The 19,133-nt window shown below is 33.3% G+C and overlaps 2 protein-coding genes across 9 annotated transcripts; both read left to right on the plus strand.

Moving 5' to 3' along the window:
* The first annotated feature begins 976 nt into the window (after nt 1-976).
* On the plus strand, nt 977-11,577 carry LOC115962060 (disease resistance protein TAO1-like). 4 transcript variants are annotated; one of them, XM_031080928.1, is made up of 8 exons: nt 977-1,211; nt 1,952-2,113; nt 2,254-2,790; nt 6,406-7,501; nt 7,623-7,898; nt 7,995-8,885; nt 8,958-9,580; nt 10,822-11,577. In XM_031080928.1, the coding sequence occupies exons 3-7, from the start codon at nt 2,288-2,290 to the stop codon at nt 9,558-9,560; spliced, it is 3,369 nt and encodes a 1,122-aa protein (XP_030936788.1). In that variant the 5' UTR covers nt 977-1,211; nt 1,952-2,113; nt 2,254-2,287; the 3' UTR covers nt 9,561-9,580; nt 10,822-11,577. The 4 variants fall into 4 exon arrangements, with proteins under 4 accessions (XP_030936788.1, XP_030936787.1, XP_030936789.1 ...); XM_031080927.1 differs by having other exon boundaries at nt 1,952-2,088; XM_031080929.1 differs by lacking the exon at nt 1,952-2,113.
* Nucleotides 11,340-17,423, plus strand: LOC115962067. 5 transcript variants are annotated; one of them, XM_031080940.1, is made up of 6 exons: nt 11,340-11,418; nt 13,751-13,861; nt 14,108-14,242; nt 14,431-14,553; nt 15,459-15,494; nt 15,743-17,423. In XM_031080940.1, exons 1-6 carry the CDS (start codon nt 11,391-11,393, stop codon nt 15,769-15,771), a joined length of 462 nt encoding a protein of 153 aa, XP_030936800.1. In that variant the 5' UTR covers nt 11,340-11,390; the 3' UTR covers nt 15,772-17,423. The 5 variants fall into 5 exon arrangements, with proteins under 5 accessions (XP_030936800.1, XP_030936801.1, XP_030936797.1 ...); XM_031080941.1 differs by lacking the exon at nt 15,459-15,494; XM_031080937.1 differs by lacking the exons at nt 11,340-11,418; nt 13,751-13,861; nt 14,108-14,242; nt 15,459-15,494 and having other exon boundaries at nt 14,465-14,553; nt 15,743-15,912; nt 15,991-16,048; nt 16,125-17,423.
* Nucleotides 17,424-19,133: the final 1,710 nt, after the last annotated feature.

Raw genomic sequence — 19,133 nt, forward strand, 5'->3', positions numbered from 1 at the left:
AAATTTTCTTCTCAATTGCAAAACTTTTGTGTTTGTATTTATATAAAGTGGTGATTTTTTTTTTTTTTTTTTTAATAAAAATTGGGAGTGACGAGGAACGGGGACAAGGTTCACCCTAGTCCACACACGGTTCCATCTCTAGTTAGGGTTGAATTATATATTCAAATACTCTTATCTCAACACAACACAAACAACACCCACTAACATAAATTTCCACCCTACTTTGACTTGAAAGGACAAATAATGGGTATTAAAAAAAAAAAAGTTTTGTTGGTGTTTTAAAAAGCAGAAGAAATCATCTGCTTGAAAGCAAGTAAACTATTCAAAATTTCATATTTTTCCTTTAGATGTCCTTCCCATATAATTTGGTATGGTTTAATCTAAAGCATGCAAAGGGCTTTCATTTGTTTGGTACTATTAAATGACTTCCTTGTTTTTTCATTGGCTACAAGTTATTTCTTTTACCTTGCGCATCTACCAAAGTTCTTCCATGATTAAAGACCAAATCAAATATATACAATCCTATCCGTTAAAAATCTAGAAGATTAGCTCTAAAGATTGGGAAATCAACAAACGATAACAGGTGAAGAATCGGAACCCATAAACTTATTAATTCTTGAGAAGGCAAGACAACAACTATTTGGAATTACAAAGAGTCAATTTGCTGGGCACACTTAATTAAGTCGACATATTCAAACGTTTAAAAAACAAAAGTAGGTTTGGAGACTGATCCCCTCTCATGCTTCATCTGATACCTGCAGTTAAAAAAGAGGAATGACCGCTTGCATACCCTATTTTGCCAAATGAAAAGAAGTCTTCGTGGGTCTTTTTTTATTTATTTTTTTAATCAATTTGAGAACTTCCAGTCATCCTTTTGACTGGAAGATGCCTAGAGGAAAGAGAGAGCATCTTGACAAAGGAAAAAGAAAAAGAAAGAATGAAAATAATTGTTGTCGTTGTTGTTTTGCTAGGACAATTCCTGGAAAGAAAGGGCCACTTGGACAGCTACTCTGTTTAAAGCTGCTTTTGAGCATATGTAAAGATAAAAGAAAGGTTGGAATCATTTTTTTGAGAGCATTGCCTAAGAACAAAAACAAATTCTAGTATAAAGCAAAAAGTTGTTCTATAAATTAGAACTGTATCCAGAAGCGTTGTTTCAAGAGGTTATTATAAAACTTCACAACAACCAATTTCTGCAATTCTCCAAATTTGTAAGCTATTACTTTTCTTGCACACATCCATGTCTTCTACTTTCCTCCTAGAAAAAAAAAATATTCACAACGAAGGTTTTTTTTTTTTTTTCTCCTCTAATTTATTTTACTTCAATTTGAAAATGCAATGGAACTACTTAGTGGTTCAAGATTTATCAACATACGCTACGATTTATTCCTTTGAAACAGATGGTGGCCACTAGGGTCATTAGGATATTGAACTTGCCTGCATTCTTGTACTAAGAGTAAGGGAGTAGCAACACTAATTAAGAGTCTATTTGCTAAACACACTTAAGTTCTTGACATATTAAAGTCCAAAAAACAAAAGGGGTTTTGAGACTGATCCCCTCATCCTTGATCTGGTAACTCCTACAGTTAACAGAGACATGGTAGATAGTTTGAATTGGTAAAAACATTGTATAATTGATGTCAAAGCTTCTTTCTATGGATGTTCTTTTCTCCCAACTCTCATTTTTAGGGAAGCAAATGCTTTAGCTAAATTTGCTGCCTCTCTCAGATCCTTTAATTGTTTGTTGTAATAAGAACTTCCTACCTGATTCTATTCAGGATGTTTGGAGGAAGGATGTAGTCTTTGTTTGATCAGCCCTTTAATGAACCAATTGCATAGAGAACGATTTATTATTTCAGTTAAAAATAATTGAGTTTATCCTGTGTGTATATATTTATATTAAAAAACTATCATTACATTTAAAAATATTTCTTGGTCATTGTTTTGCCAGGAAGATTCCTCGAAGAAAAGACTACTTGCACACCTACTTTGTTTAATGGAAAACAAAAAGGGGTTCAAACTTGTTAGTGGGAAATAAATACTTGCTTTTAAGAATAATCAGTTTACTGAGTAAGAGAGAAAGAAAAGGTTGGAGAAGACCGCGTTATTTCAGGCACATCTATCTCTTTTATTTTTCTTTTCTCAAAAAATCCACGTTAAATCATATTCTTCTTCCCTAGCAAGTTATTTTACTTTCCACACACATCCTTCAAATTGTTATTTTACTATTTTTTTTTATTATCCTTATTGTAGTTCAAGATATACCAACATATTTCCATTGGATTCAATGAGTACTCAAGGAGCCTCACTATTGTCATCATCTTCTTCTTCTTCAAGACGGTGGATATATGACGTTTTCCTTAGTTTTAGAGGCGAGGACACACGCAATAGTTTTACTGACCATCTATATGCTGCTTTGCAACGTTCGGGTATTTCTACCTTTAGAGACAATGAAAAACTTGAGAGAGGAAAATCTATTGCACCAGAACTCTTGAAAGCAATAGAAGAATCGAGATTTGCTATTGTTATTCTCTCAAGAAATTATGCATCTTCGACATGGTGCTTGGATGAACTTACAAAGATCATTCAATGCATGAAAGAGATGGAAATGACTGTTCTACCTATATTTTATAAGGTGGACCCATCTAATGTACGAAATCAAAATGGAACTTTTGCACAAGCTTTTGCTGAGCATGAAAAACGTTTGAAGGGGAACACAGAGAAGGTGCAAACTTGGCGAGCCGCTTTGAGTGAAGTGGCCAATCTCTCCGGGTGGCATTCACAAGATAGGTAAAGTAGTTTGACTTTTTAAAAAATGTTTCAAATAGTTCTTCCTATATATATATATATATATATATATACCATGAATTACATCATACAATATGATGTTTTGACTATAATGTATGTTATGTTAAATCCGCCCACATTATACATGATAGGTAATTTATATTACTTTAAACAGGGTAAGATTTGATTTTTTTTTTTTTTTTTTAGGAAATAAGATTTGATGATTTGATCCTTTAATTTATCAAGAAATATCTCATTAAATAGTTTTAAATTTAAAGTATAGAATATGATAAAGTTAAAATTGTTAGAACTCCTTTCCCTCTCCCTTGTGTGTGTGTTTGTTTCTCAAAATAAATAAATAAATAAATAAATCTCAATTTTTGGAAGGTGGGAGAAAAAAATAAGAATGATAAAAGATTTTTTTTTTTTTTAATTTATAGAATAATACCTGACATAATTACTAAACAATATAATTTTAGAAACCAATAGCGTAAACAATGGACAATGGATTAACATGTTGACCGTGATCAAATTTCATATAAGTTCAGACTTAAAAAATTGATCTGTTGTAAAGCCAGTTGCAGAGGGCGGGAGTGTATATTTTTAGACATGTCAAAACTTACTTCTTTTTTTTCTTTTTTTTTTTGCAAAGATGTAAAAAGTAAAAACACTTATTTGATGTGAATATTTTTATTAATGTAAGAAAATATCATATGTTAAATTAAAATTACAAACATTTCATGTATAAGCAATAAATAAATAAATATATGTGTGTATGTTATTCTTTGGATTTATTTTATATATATATATAGCTTAGCCCTCTAAAAAAAAATATCTGACTCTGTTACTGTGTACAACTGATACAAGTATCACCAAAATCTAAAAGCAATGAAAATGGTAAAAATCACACGGATTTGATAATGACATAAAAAAAATAATAAAAAAAAGAAGCCAATTCACCCCCCATTGTCGTTGCTGCAAAACTCTAGAATTCCTCTAAAAAATCTCCTCAACGAACGAACTTGTTTTCAATTATCAAAACTTTGATGCTCTAAAGAACCTTTTGGATGGAAAAACTAATGAACACACTAGTATGCTTAACAACTTTTGTGGTTTTGCAATAAATCAAATCAGGCTCAAGGTAGTAAAAGCATGGGGAAGGATTTTTTGTATAGGCTTAATGAAAGAAGGCTCCCTTTAAATAGTTTTCTAAGTCAAGGAGTAACATTATATTGAAAAATTAGGTTAAGTTATTAGACTAGAAAAGATAGTTAACTTCTTACTGAAATCACAATTGATAAAACTTGTTTAAGTTTAGGTCAACAGAATGTCAAGCTGAGGGTTCGTAAACTTTTTGTATTAACTTTACTTGAACAAGTCTCCTCAAGATTGATTTCTTCAATGTTACTCCTTGACTTGATACTAAGCAAACTATTTAAATACAACTCTCTCTAACACTTATTAAACTTAATACGGGAATTAGCCAACACAAATGTAAAACCTAACCATTACAAATAAAGTAGCAATAGAATTAAAGACCGTTATTATAACTGGGCAAAATAAAATTCTATTTAAAAAGAGCTTTAAAATTGAATTATGTAAAATTATAAACATAGTGGTGAGGGCCTTACTTTAGCCAAATAAAATTTCTTTTTAAAAAAGAAAATAGCCCCCGAGATTTTTTTTTTTTTATAAAAAAGTTTTGTTATAAACGTTGTATATGTTTCTTGTGGTTCACTACAGAAGAGCTTAAATTACTTTAATAGTTAAAAAAATTTCAAGTTACCTTAATCATCTATCATAGTTTAGTCTGGAATAATCAATGTTTACAATGTAACTTAAATTACTTTTTTTTTTTTTTTACCTATTTTATTATTCATCTTAATGATAAAAGTGAAATATTTATGCTTTGATAGTTCAAAAGTTACAGTGGTGGAGAGGAGAATTGAACTTTGAACCCTAGAGGAACTAATTGAATTACAAAACTTTTTAACATATAAGTGAAATATTTTCCTTGATGACATTTATATATAACTTTTAATGAATTTCTGCTATTGCAGACCAATAGTATATATAAAATAGAACATATTTTATGCATCAATAGTTTGAGATGCACTTGGACTTTGTGGAGCCCTGAAAAGATTAACCATGAAAAGATCAACCAAAATGCTTGCTTCATGTACAATTTTTTATTGCGTGATTAATTTGAAACGTACAGTAGCTCAAGCAATTACAAATTCTTGTGGCAGCTCCACTTTATATCATATTCTCTTTTTTCTTCCGAGGAAAGGAATTTTATTTGTTGTTGAATAACTCATTTGGTAATGAAAAAAAGAAGAGAGAGATAGATTGAGAGAATTGACAAACTTATATGTGAAAACAGAGCTGTCAAAAAATAAAAAATCTGATAAATTCATTATAAATCATTTGTTGTAATAGTAGAAGTTCTAATACTAATTTGTTGTGAAAAACATGTAAAGAGAAAGGTAAGCAATACTAGACACAAATGTTAAAATGATTTGACAAAATCTATGCCTACATTCAAGGGCAATACTAATCAAAAATAAAATAAAATGCTACATGTAGCAACAATAATTTCACAATAAATATCTGTAGTAAGTTGTAATCGGTTGCCTTATTTAAGTAATGGCCTTAGATTGCGGTAATAACTTATCACCTAGAATTTGTTGTAAAAACATTGTGAATATAACATTACTCACAAAAAATCTCACTAACAATTATGAGAAAATAAGTATTTACACGATTATCAAAAAAAAATATCTACACTCCCAGCAATGGAACTTTTGTTTAACTTTCTACACTTACCTAGAATTTGTTGTAAAAATATTGTAAACATAACATTACTCACAAAAAAATATCATCACCTTTTCATCATTTTATAAGACATTTATTATTTCCAAATGGGCAATATTTAACTCAATTAAATGCAATGGAACACAAAGTGTCCTCTGTTTTAATTTATTTATTTTTATATAGTTTTAATATATGGTGTTAGCTCCTAACAATTGGTTTTTTTTTTTTTTTTTTTTTTTTTTTTTTTTATCATCAAACTAAGACATCAATTAGTTTTTTGGACAGATGAAGATTAAATCTTAGATCTCTTATTCGACGATAAAAGACTTTACCAATTAAGCTAAACAAAAATCCAAGTAACCTTTGTTTTAAGGGAACACATTGTGTTAAAAAAGAAAATCTTGCGTTTAAAATATCTACTTTTTTTCTTAACAAAGGGGAAAAAATCTTGTTGTTGCTTATACTATCCTAGGTTGAAAAATCATTAGATTCAAAACCCACCCAAAAACGGAAACATAGTAGCATGAAATTAGATCATTTTTTTTTTTAATCCAACTAATATTCAGACTTTTAATATAGAGTATATATTTGCATCTGTCTCAAAATAAAACTAGATTTCTTAAGGAATGAAACAAAACTAAATGATACATTCATATTTTACATTATAGGTTGTATATACATTTATTTATTGGGATTTTATTTTCAATCAACTAAACTAAATGCTATATATCTGCAACATTTTCTAATTTGGTTCTTGTCATGGGAGGTTCAAACTCACTACTAATTATTCTTTATTCATTGCAGGCCTGAGGCAGAAGTTATTGAAGACATTGTGAAAGTGATAATAAATAAACCGAATTATACATTCTTTGTAGCTACCAAGGGACTAGTAGGAATAAGTTCCAGAGTTGAGAAATTGATGTCACATTTAGATATAGAGTCAAATGGTGTTCGCATTATAGGAATTTGGGGAACAGGAGGAATGGGCAAAACAACTATAGCAAGAGTTGTTTACAGTATGATTTCCGATCAATTTGAAGCATGTAGTTTTATTTCTAATGTCAGGGATGTTTACAAAAAATATGGCATTCTTCAGTTACAACAAACACTTTTGGAAGATCTTTTGATTCTTAGAGATGTGAAGGTAAAAGATGTTGAAAATGGAGTTTTCATGATTAAGGATAGGTTACGTCACAAAAAGATTCTTCTTGTTCTTGATGATGTAAATGAATTAGACCAGTTGAATAAATTAGTTGCGGAGCATGATTGGTTAGGTCCAGGTAGTAGAGTTATCATAACAACAAGAGATGTGCATTTGCTAATAATGCATAAAGTAGATGATATATGTGAGACTGATGGATTAAGTGATGATGAAGCTTTTCGTCTTTTTAATTCAAAAGCTTTTGACAAAGAGCATCCTCCTGAAGAATATCTAGAGTTGTCCCAAGCCTTTGTAGATTATGCTAATGGCCTTCCTTTAGCCATTGAGGTTTTGGGTTCCTCTCTGTATAATAGAAGTACGTATGAATGGAAAAGTGAATTAGATAGGCTTAAAGAATTTCCTAAAAGAAAAATTATCAATGTACTTCAAATAAGTTTTGATGGACTAGAAGAAACAGAGAAGGAAATTTTCTTACATATAGCATGTTTCTTTAATAATAAAAATCAAGATACTATTATAGCAATATTAGATTGTCTTAAGCTTTACCCTGAAATTGGATTAAGGGTTCTTATTGATAAATCTCTCATTAAGTTTCAAGACAATCAATTGTGGATGCATGATTTAATTGAAGAAATGGGTCGGGATATAGTCCGTAGAGAGTGGCCGACAGACCAACCTGGGAAGCATAGTAGATTGTGGTTGTATAATGATATTGACAATGTGTTGAGAAATAATACGGTAAGAACTTATTGAAAGAACCCAAGGATATACCTAATTAGTTCAACATAGTTGAGCATAAATTAGTTTTGATAATTATAAATTTTACGATTTACTAATCCATTTTGTTCATGATTATTAGGGAACAGAAGCAATTCAAGGCATCGTCTTACCGTTTCTAGGAACAAAAGGGGCACATTGGAATCCTGAATCATTTTCAAAGATGAATCGTCTAAAACTCCTCATAATTGAAGATCCTTACCTCATGTATGATCCCAAAAATCTTCCTAATGGCTTAAGATATCTTAATTGGTGTGGGTACCCTTCAAAATCTTTGCCAACAAGTTTCCAACCAGATGAGTTAATTGAACTTCACATGTGTTTTAGCAACATTCAACATCTTTGGACAGGAGCAAAGGTAATAAATACCCTTCTACAACTTTTCTTTCAATAGTTTCATTAAACTATAAGGTTTTTGAAGCTGAAAATTATTTTGTCTTTTGGCTTTTTACAGTCTTGGGAGATGTTGAAAAAGCTTACTGTTCTTAATTTAAAAGGTTGTGAAAATCTCAAAAGTCTTCCAAGAAAATTTGAGATGAAGTCTCTAAAGATCCTTATTCTTTCCAACTGCTCAAAAATTAAAACAATTCCAGAATTTGGGGAGAATATGGGACGTGTAAAAGATCTTTACTTAAATGGCACTGCTATTACAAAACTACCCACATCAATTGGGAATTTGAGTGGCCTTGTTTCATTGGATGTAAGGGATTGTAAAAATCTTATGTCTCTTCCCAGCACCTTTTTTAGTTTGACGGGGCTTAAAGATCTCAGTCTTTCCGGCTGCTCAAAACTAATAGAGAACTTGGGGCGTGGTGAAAGTATTGATGGGATCGGACAGATGCCTTCTTCTAATGCCATGTTCGAAACTTTAAAAAAAATAGCTTTTGGTGGATTTCAGCTTCTCCCTTTTTATCCACTGTCGAGAAGTTCCGAATCCATGGGCTTGCTATTGTCTTCTCTATTTGGTTTGTCTTCTTTGACCTATTTGGATTTAAGTAATTGCAATCTCAAGGAAATCCCCTATGATATTGCTTGCTTATTCTCTTTAGAAGATTTAATTCTATGTGGAAATAATTTTAGTTGCCTTCCGGAAAGCATCGCTCAACTATCTAATCTGAAAGTTTTGAAGGTGCATAATTGCACGAGTCTTCAATCCTTTCCAACGCTTCCTTTAAATATAGGTTATGTTGAAGGGTATGGTTGCTCCTCATTGGAAACGGTACCAGATCTGTTGAGACCAAATTCTTCATTTGAGCCAATACTCTTTCTTACAAATTGCAACAAACTGACTGGCAATCAAGGATTCATTGACTTGTTTTTTGCAGTTATAAAAAAGTCTCCTCAGGTCTCTCTCTCTCTCTCTCTCTCTCTCTCTCTCACACACATTGTTCTGACCATCATACTTTGTATGTTTCAGGGACTCTCTCCAAACTATCAACGGGAAAAATATGATGTTGTTTTTCCTGGAAGTGAAGTGCCAGAGTGGTTTAGCCATCAATGTATGGGGAATGAAATGAATATAATGGAACCTTTTTCTCATTTGTGTAATGACTGGATTGGGATTGCTGTTTGCGTTGCATTTTGTTCTCTTCCATGCCACCAAATTAATTACGGTCCAGTTCGCTTCCGGTTGAGAGTCAATGGAAAAGATATGACTTTTGTCGGTATAAATGGAAGATATTCGCCAAATTATATGGTTCCTTTATCAGATCATATTTGGCTGTTTTATTTTCCTCCTCAACTCATCTGGGAGGAGCACAGAAAATCACTGTGGGAATGTGATGCAAATGGATTCCGCGAGATTGGAATTAAAATTGATAACACAGATTCAGGCTTGGTGAAGAAATGCGGGTTGCGTGTGGTATACAAGAAAGACATTGAAGATCTCAACGGTAATGTGGTTCAGAGTAGCAACAACAGCATCATTCCTTATGAGGGCTTGAAAGAGTCCCTGAATTTATGGCCCATGGTAAATATTATGAGGAGTCAAGTCGGTACAAGGAATGTGGTGAAGAGCTAAGCAATTGGCAGGAATTGCATGTAAGTCACTGTCATTGTCTTTCTTCTTAATTCAAGCTCTGTTGGTTGCTGCATTATCTTTTTCTCTTTAGTATACATTTATAAATGGATTGCCCACCATATGTTTGATTACAGTTGTCAATGAGTCTTCTAGCAGTTTGACTAGAATGAACAAAGAATGGCAAGAAATAGCTTTTTGTTGGAAAGTTTTAAATGCAGAAGAATTCATCAAACTTGGAAAGTTTTGGCTGCCAAACGTACTAGTTTATTGTTCTATCTCATGTTGTTTTCTTCCAAACAACAAATACTGAATAATAGATAGTATTGAATAGTAATATTTCTAAATGGCCTTCGAAAGAACATCTTACCCCTAATCATCCCATGTGATGCTTCTGCAAAGGCATGGGTAAGACCTTAATATTATTTGAATCTCAATTAAAAGTGACAAATCTTTTTCCTCTGCATTTTGTTGGTTACATAGTTACATTTCATATTAAATTGATGACACACCTTTATAACCATCCAAGTATATGCATATGGCTCTAGTTTTATCGAATTTCTCCAAAGGAATGTCCAATAAAATTGCTTAGGTTCTCTGAAAGTTGTGGCAGATGTCCTAGTTAAAGATACATTCAGAGGGAATTCTAAATTAGTTTGGAGACTCAATAGCCAAAATGATGCTAAGAGAATTTTCTTAATTCCTGTTTGTATTGCTCACAAGCTCATAAAGCCTCATTCTAAATATGGGTCTTATTTTGGCTAAAAAGGAAAATGGCTGTTGCATACCAAGAATTGTAGAAACCAAGCTGGTAGGCCTTTTATTGGTCTTAATGGCATTGCAACCAGTTATGTAGGATACAATTACCTTCTAAAATGACTATCGTTTTCTGAATTTTTTTTCTTTTTATAATTTTCTTCTTGTGAGGGTAAAATTGAGAAGACATCTGATGACTAATGTCCTTTGCGTCCAAGATACTGAAAGCTTAGACCATATTTTCCCCCCTTGTCATGTAGAGAAATCTGGCTTGTTTGTTCTGTTCATTAGAACGGATTTCATTCAGCCTTACTTGATTCAGGCATGGATGAAGATTTGGATGAAGGGAAACAGGGGCCATTGAGAAATCATAAAGTACTTTTTGCTGTCTTTTGTCTCTGATTTATGGTCTATTTGGACTTATGGGAACAAGGCAACAGTGAATAAAGAATCTTTATCTGCCACTAATGTAGTGAAAGTATTGTAAAAGTTTGATTTCAATGTGCAGGGTAACTAACAGTTCAAAAACAAAGAAAAGCCTCAACAGCAGTAGGATAAGCAAGTCCACACCTTTAGAGAGTGTTCCAACTGGTAACCAACCACGTTGGATGAGAGCTACAAGGGTAAGAGAAGGAAAGGGGATCCAGTTTCTTTCTGTAAAAATAGAGGTCCATGTCTGTGGCTGGTTTTTTCAGCTGGACTGTTAAAGATTCTATTGTGACAGCAACTTTATAGGCTTTTTTATGAAGCATTATTGAAGATTCTAGCTTTGGGATTTCTCTCTGTTAGTATTCTTAGAAGCAACAAAGAGGTGGCCGAGTTACCTAATAGAGAGGTTGTGGTAAAGGACATTCAGCAGTTTACAAATGTTTGGGATTGACATGTGGATAGACGTTTTAGCAAAGCCTTGATCTCTAGCAACCATTGCCCCTAAGTCTTTATGAACAGTAGCTTGGATAATAGACAGAGAGCTCCTAATCTTTTCTTCATGTGCTGTTTTGGTTCCTTTGTTTCAATGTACCCAAAAAAGAATGGCAAGAAAAGGTTTTTGTTGGTGTTTTAAAGGCAGTAGAAATCATGGGCTGGAAAGCTTTTACTGCCAAAGGTATTATTAATTTATTGTTTTACCCATCTTTCCATTCAACATTATGCTTATGGGTTGTCCTCAGTTTAGAATTCTATTAGCACAAGCTGATTGGTAAGAAAAGGCATGACAAATTGACAGGTAATTCAAAGTGAATAAACTAGAATTCTAATTCTTATATTTTTTCTTCTTGTCCTTTGCTTATAATTTGGTTTGCTTTAATTTAAAGTATGAAAAAGGGGTTTTATTTGTTTGGAACTATCAAAATGCTTTCTTATTTCTTCTTGTCATCTAGAAATCTAGTTTGGTTAGATCTTTCCATTACTAATGCGGTCATGTATAGTAATAGTTTGATTTCTGTTAATGTCACATATAAATGCTTGTTGATGTTGATGGTCCTCTTCCTTCATTGGTGGAGCTCCTCCGTCAACGAGTGGTCTCATATTCCATTGCGTTGCGGAGCAGCGTTGCTGCCTTTATTTATCAAAAAAAAAAAAAAAAACGTAATAGTTTGATTTCTATGTGACTATGTGTATGTTAGCTTACAGTTCAAATTAGAGGAAAGCCTTGACAGTGGAAAAATGAGTCCAGACATTTATAGAGTCTTCCAAATGGCAACGAATCCTGAAATGGGGAGGGGATTCAATATTTTTTTTTAAAAATAGAGATAGATGTATGGTCATGGCTGTGGTTTCAGCTGGGCTGTTAAGGATTCTATATTTCTATGAAAGCAGCTGTTTTTTTATTTGTGTGAAGGAGCAAGGACTGTTGAAGCTGCGAGCCAAGCCTGCAAGCCTTGGGATTTCTCTCTGATAGTATTCTTAGAAGTATTGTCTTCTCATAAACTATATTACACTACAAAAATTAGTTGTCATGTTCAAATTGATATTAAAAAAAAAAAAAAAAATCGAAGTTTTTTGGAGAGAATTAGTTCCACTACCATGTATCTTTTAGAACTTTGCTCGCAGATGTCATATTAGTCAATCAAGATTATCTACCTTTCTAAAAAAAATTTTAATTCTTATCTAGTTGAATAATTTTCAGTCAAAATTTTGAACTCCTACTTTATTTATGTAATAATTGAGTTGTTAACTTTACTGAAACACTCATCAAAGGGTTGTTGGAGGGGGGTATGCAATCCTCATCTATAGGGCATTTGTTTAGAGACATTTTATTTCATGTTAGCTCCATGCGGAGTTTTTCTTTCACTCATGTTGTAAGGCAAAGTAATGCGGTAGCCCATGCTTTAGCCCAAAAAGCAAGATTATCTTTTCCTTTTTCTGCTCGGATGGAGTCTGTTCTGCTTGACATTGTCAATTATGTAACTGCTGATATCCACATTGTGGAATAATCAATAAAATCAGCAAGCTATCTTTTCTCTCTCAAAAAAAAAAAAAAAAAAAAAAAAAACATTATGTTATAATGAATAACTGAAAGCTTGGCTCTAACATGGTCATGATTATAGAAAACAATGGAAGAATCCATGAAATCATGTAGAAATACTAGATTATCTTGGCCTTTACCATTAAGGGTTCTTATTGATAAATCTCTTGAAAAATTTAATGATGATGGTTAGTGGATGCATGATTTACAACATGAAATGGGCAAGAACATAGTTTATCAAGAGTTCCCTAGGAGTTTGGAAAGACAAAAATGCGCATCACTAACTGGCCCATTTCATGTTCTTGCTTGCATTGATATTGATGCATGGCTTAAATGACTCACCAAAATGAAGATTGTTGTTGTTCAGGCCCTAGAATACTAATTTAAATAAATAAATAAGGGTGTATCCCGAGGTAGATTCCTAAACTTGAATTTGTCGCCTGTCAATTTTGGTGGAAAGCATGTATGCACCAAAGCTTGATTTTTATGCCTGAAAAAATCTAGTACCACATCCTTTTGCGCTAGAACTTTGCCATAATTCTAATGTGATAGATTGTGAGTAGTGAAAAAGTGGTGGATCAATATAAAAGTAATAAACAATCAATCACAGTTTACCACATAAGATAGTTGTGGACGGTCCTAGAATTACTCTTTATGCCTTGAATACTTATGCATAGTATTATTTTCATATTAGTTATTGAAACGCATTCTCTTGCGCTAAACAACAGGTCTGACATGGGCTCTTTGGCGTTTATATCGTGATTCCTTTTTTGGATTTTATTGCTTATATGAATTTTTATGGATGTGTTATAGTCATCCCTTGTATAATTTATTTGTTTGAATGGCAAATGCTTGGGCCTATATCTCTGATTTTTTTTCCACTGCACTTACCATTACGCACTATGGCATACTGCTTTTAAATTGAATTGTTGTTTCCTACTAATTTGTTTCATTTTTCATTTCCATGTAGATATCAGCTGCAGGAAAAGAGTAAAGCTTACAAATCTTGATGTTAATATTCCCTTAAGTTGCAGAAGAAATGCCTCTTCCACAGCTTTAGAAGGAAGACAGAGTCCGAGATGTAAGTTTCTACTGCTAACCATACATTGCTTTTCTTTTCTGGTGCTGCATATTCCTTGGGTTCTTGGTATTACTTGTTGTTTTCCTTTTCTTGAAGTAAAAATGTTTTTTCTCTTTGTACTATAAATGTTTAAATATATACAAGCTCTACTGTCATAATTATGTTGTATTTCTAGTGGTACCAATCAAAAGTAATTGGAACTCGTGTTTGAAAATATTAATCATTCCATTTGAATGTAACATGCAGCTGATGATCCCAAAACTTCCGAATTTGCATTTTTTAAGAAATTGAAGGAAAATGCAGGCCACAAATACCAATCCCATACATTGCATAAAGAAGAAAACCAGTCAAAGAAGTTCAAAATTAGTGACTGTTCTGGAGGTAAATGTTCAGAAATGCATCTCAACTGCAATTTGGGTTTTTTTTTTCCTCCCAGTCTTAAAGGCTGGTATGAATTTATTTCTTTTTCTAGAAAATTTTATGTATATGAATCAGCCATACTCAAAATATTTAAAGGCAATGCACTTGTTTGGACATGATTATTTACTTGCTTTCTCTGTACTATGCAGGAAACCCAAACAGTGTCAAATTTAGCTGTAAGGACTTCAGTTCCTCATTTCTTGCTGAAAACGTCACACCTAGTAACTTTAGCTCACACCTGTCACCTCTTGGTGGGGCATCAAAGAAATCAGGTGTGTGTTGTAAAGTGGCTTTTCTTTTCTTTTTCTTTTTTTTTCTTCTTTTAATGGTATGCTTCTGATTAGTCTTGCTTTCTTGTTTATTCTATCAATAAAAAGGGAAGAAAATAAATGGAGATTGTTCTCTGTAATTTGAACGTGAAATCTAATTTTTCCTCCCTTTTTGTGATTTTATTATAACCTTTTAATATTGTGTGAAATAGCTTCTCTTCTGATGTCAAGAATGCACTGGCTTATCATTTCTAACATCTTTAAAAACGGCAGATATAAATGCAGTTATACTGACTTATAAACTGAAAAGAAAAAGGAAAAAAAAAAAAAAAGAGGTTATATTGTACTGTCCTGAGATGACTTTTAGGGATATTACTTGGTATTCTGAATCCCTAGAAAAAATAATGCTAACTCTTTCTAGGAGGTGAATGCTGCTTCCTTCATTGTTGACCATTTGCTTCTTGGTAGTTGATTCCTGGTGATTCATATCTGTTGCTGCCTATGCACTATGACACTTATGGGGGGCTATTTGACATGGATAGAATTAGAAAGCCATCTAGGAATGCTATTTTAGTAGGCTTGGGTTAGACGAACTTGTGATTTTAGTATTCCAAAAGGTGAGAGAGCACTATTAGGCTTCAACATTCTTAAGTAAAATATTCAACACCACTTTATTTAAACTCATCCTCAGTATGGTGTTCTGCTTCATAATCTAATGTTACATGATTCGTACTAACTTTAATCATGATTTTTTGTACATTGTCATAATATCCTCGTTAATGTTCTCATTTTGTAAATGACGATGCCAAATTAGAACCACTAATGAACTTGCTCAGTTTGCAATATATCCTGTGGATTTGGAATCCAGAACTTTGAAATGATATTTTGACTTTTTTATTGGTTGGCAGAGGGAAATTCACCAGAAGCTTCTTCAACCTCAGCAGGTATATGCTGCCTGCATACATGAAAATATTGAGAAATATAGCAATGTGTTGAATACTGGGGTTATGTATGCTCTGTTTGTTACCTAATATCATGGAAGGAAGGGATGAGGAAAATATAGATTTTTTCAACTTATTAAGCATTTTGTTTCTAGATGCCAAAATTTATTTTATTCTTGGCAATCCCATGGTGTTCTATTGCTTGTTTAAGGTAGATTATAACAATCTTTCTCCACTTCCAAATCTCACAGCTAGAGATGCTGGTGGAATGCTTTGCTGAAAAGTCTTAAATGCTTGCAAGTCTTTATTTGTATGGAGGCCAGCACGGGCATGGAGAAATCTTTTCTAAAAAGAGACGTAAATTACGCAAATGGGTTGTGGAGACATCATATCCTCATATTGAAGAACTCTGTTCAAAGGGGTTAGACACATGACCATTTAATAAGTTTTCTCATTTTATTTTTAGCCTCATTTCATGGACTTGTAGAAATTTTCTCAGGTATGATTTTGTTTCTTTGCTTCTCAGTCGCCTGTTCCCTGAGAGCAACAAAAACAGCGTATGTTCCTTTTGCTTTCCATATGGATGTCACTTATTCTGTTGGTGATTCAGCTAAATAATTATTTCTCTGGCAGGGTTTTAAAAAATCAAAATCAAGGGAAGTTGATATTGATACCAAATCTCAATTTCTCACTTCTTTGGAATTGCAAAAAATTAAGTCATATGCCTGCAAGGAACTATGTGGAACTTGACCATGTTTCACACTTGGATGATGGTCCTTCATCTTGTTGGTTGAATAGATCACCAGAGGGGGTTCTCTCAAATTTTTACACTCCCCCAATCGATGCCAGTATAGCATGTCTCGAGTATGAAATGAGAGAAACCGATTATGAAGTAGGAGGAAGAAGTCCAGTTCTATGCATTCAGTGTGATTCCACTTATGGCTTTCAATCTAAAAGATATGGATCTCTTGCATATAATCATCTCAAAGAACTGGATGACTTGCATTATCCAAAAAAATGTTTGATTAAAAGTGGGTCAAATCCTCTTCTTCTGGGTTGGGACTTTGGCAGGAATACAGGGGAAAGAAACTCGTCTAATACTTGTCAAAATACAGAGCTGAATCTGTATTCACCTTCATCAAGTTCCTTGGGTGATTATCATCAGCACATTCTGGATGAAAGGATAGGTGCAATAGAGTTAAGTGAATCATCCTTCCTGTCAACAAATTCTCCAAATGTTATTTCATTCCCATGGTCCTATTCAGCCAACTATAATGAACTTGATTTTGGAAAACAAGTTGAAGACAAGGAAGATATAAATGCTGACTTTAACCATTTTCCTCTAGCTCTAACACTTGCACCAGACTATCTTACTCTGGCTGAAGATCACAAGAATGACACTAAATGCAAAGATAGCAGCATCTTCTATTCTCCTCATAATCTTGATATAATGAGCAAGGTTTTTGGTGAGAGATATCATCATCCTGGTTTTGAAGGTGTCCTCCTCTCCTCTGGACTTGATTTTGATTTAGAATGGGATTGCCCATCTTTAAGTGGTTCCTCAAGGAAGCATCATCCACCTGTCAATTGTGCTTTTCAGTCTCCCAGAAATGAAGGAACATATTCATGCTTTTTACTCAAAGACAAGAGTGAAAGTTTCCTAGATGGTTCAAGTCATAGAGGAACCCTGAGTCATGTCAGTGATATTGTTAACATCCAAGACTTGTCATCATTTTTTTCCAAATGCCGCTAGAAAAAGACAGGCCATGCCCTTTGCTGCTCGATAAATCAAGCTGGGATGGAACTTGAGGACAAATTTATTATGATGATAGTAAAGATGCTTCCAAGCATTTTGGACATGCTCTTCATGCTTTCATTATGCTTAGTTGTAGCTGCACATTATTGTTAATGTAGCTACTTTGTTTACTGGAATTTTCCATTGTTTTAAAGATTTTAAGTATACGGGTCTATCAAGAGATTACTTGTGAATTTGACACTGCCTTGTCATATGTTGGGGGCAAGTTCAATCTCTCTTGTCATCTCTGAAAAGTTGTTTCTTGAGCCACACCCTGGCACAAGAAGCTACACTTGCCACACAATCTCAAAGAAGCCCACCCCTTAAATTGCAGTGACGTGTACACTGTCAAATAAAATCTGAACTGTGAGATGGACAAGACTAGGTATGAAGAGGGTATTAAAGAGGGTGGTGAAGCTTTGGAAGTAACCTTCAGAATCTTAACTTAGGGAGCAGGTGGACTCTAGCTCACATTTTTTTTTCTTTCAACTACCAAGAAAAGATAAAAAGTTATAAAACATGCTCACAATGGTTTACCAAAGTTCCTGATGCATGTTTAGTCATATGCTTGCAAAAAATGAACCCCTCTAGTCTCCTGTAGTCCAGGTCTGCTATTATTAGTGCTAAGCAAGTCCATGGGGTTGTTTAGTAGTCTAGTCTATTATTGCTTTGGCATGCTTCTTGTTTGCTAGGATTACTACTCTATCAAATCCCCAGCTTCTCTGACAGCAGCCAGTTTGGCATTTATTTGTTTGAGATCTGAGGGTATACCGATAGTACACATGGTTTTTGTTATGTGAAGTTTAAGCTACCAACTCATGTAAGAATAAAATTGTTTAAAACTTCAATTTTATACTCCTACCAAATGTTTGCGGTTTAGAAGGGTTAACTAATCTTCACAATAGCAACACAGGGTTTGAGTTGATTTAGTGCACAAGGATGATATTGCATAAGAAGCTGCTCTCTCTAGACCTCTACCTTGAAAAATTATATTGTGTAAAGATGTATGCAACAAGCTTCTCACAGTCTATGGTTTGTTCATGTTTGGGATCTTGTGTTGATTCACCATGTGTCCAAATTCGATTAGAAATTGGCTCACCCGACCTCACCGGCAGCTCTATAACAAAAATGAAATGACACCTTGGTTTTTCTGGTTTGCCCTTTGCAGTACCACTAAAACCGACTCTCTAAAAACGAAGTCAATACCACAAAATAAATAAATTCAGAAGACAATTGCATGGTTTATATAGACTGCGACCCTAATAATAATAATATACCAGAATTTTAAAAGTAACATTATAACGAATCCCTAACTATCAAAGGTCACTATCAACAAACCCTGAAACTTGGAATATGGAAGTTGGGAAATCTAATGGCGAATTTGGTAGCCTCTACAACCAAGAAAGCTAGCGTTAAGGCTTGTGAGAATTGTATGGAGGGAGTTTGCAAAGCAAGAAAGCGAGGTAAGTGGAGCATTTGCGTCCGGTTTCTTTAAAAAATTATATTTTACCATCTCAAAACCTACTTTATCAATTATATCATACCATTTTACAACACACTCAACATCTCAACTTTTATTTTCCTATACAACATATTAAAATAATATATCTACACAATAAAATATATAACCCAAAAAGTAGGAGAGAGAAATTTTGTTAGAATCATTAATAAAAAGTAGGAGAGAGACAATTAAAAAATGCTTTTTTGGAATACCATTGTGCTACAGTAGCATCATATAAATAAGATGCTGAATAATGCACACTTTTATGGTTTTGATGCTAAAATCTTCTAACATATACCATTTACAAGCTCCTATACTAATGCTAGTCAATACGAGGTAAGTATCT

This window comes from Quercus lobata, chromosome 9 (genome assembly GCF_001633185.2).
Source record: "Quercus lobata isolate SW786 chromosome 9, ValleyOak3.0 Primary Assembly, whole genome shotgun sequence".
Classification (NCBI taxonomy): domain Eukaryota; kingdom Viridiplantae; phylum Streptophyta; class Magnoliopsida; order Fagales; family Fagaceae; genus Quercus; species Quercus lobata.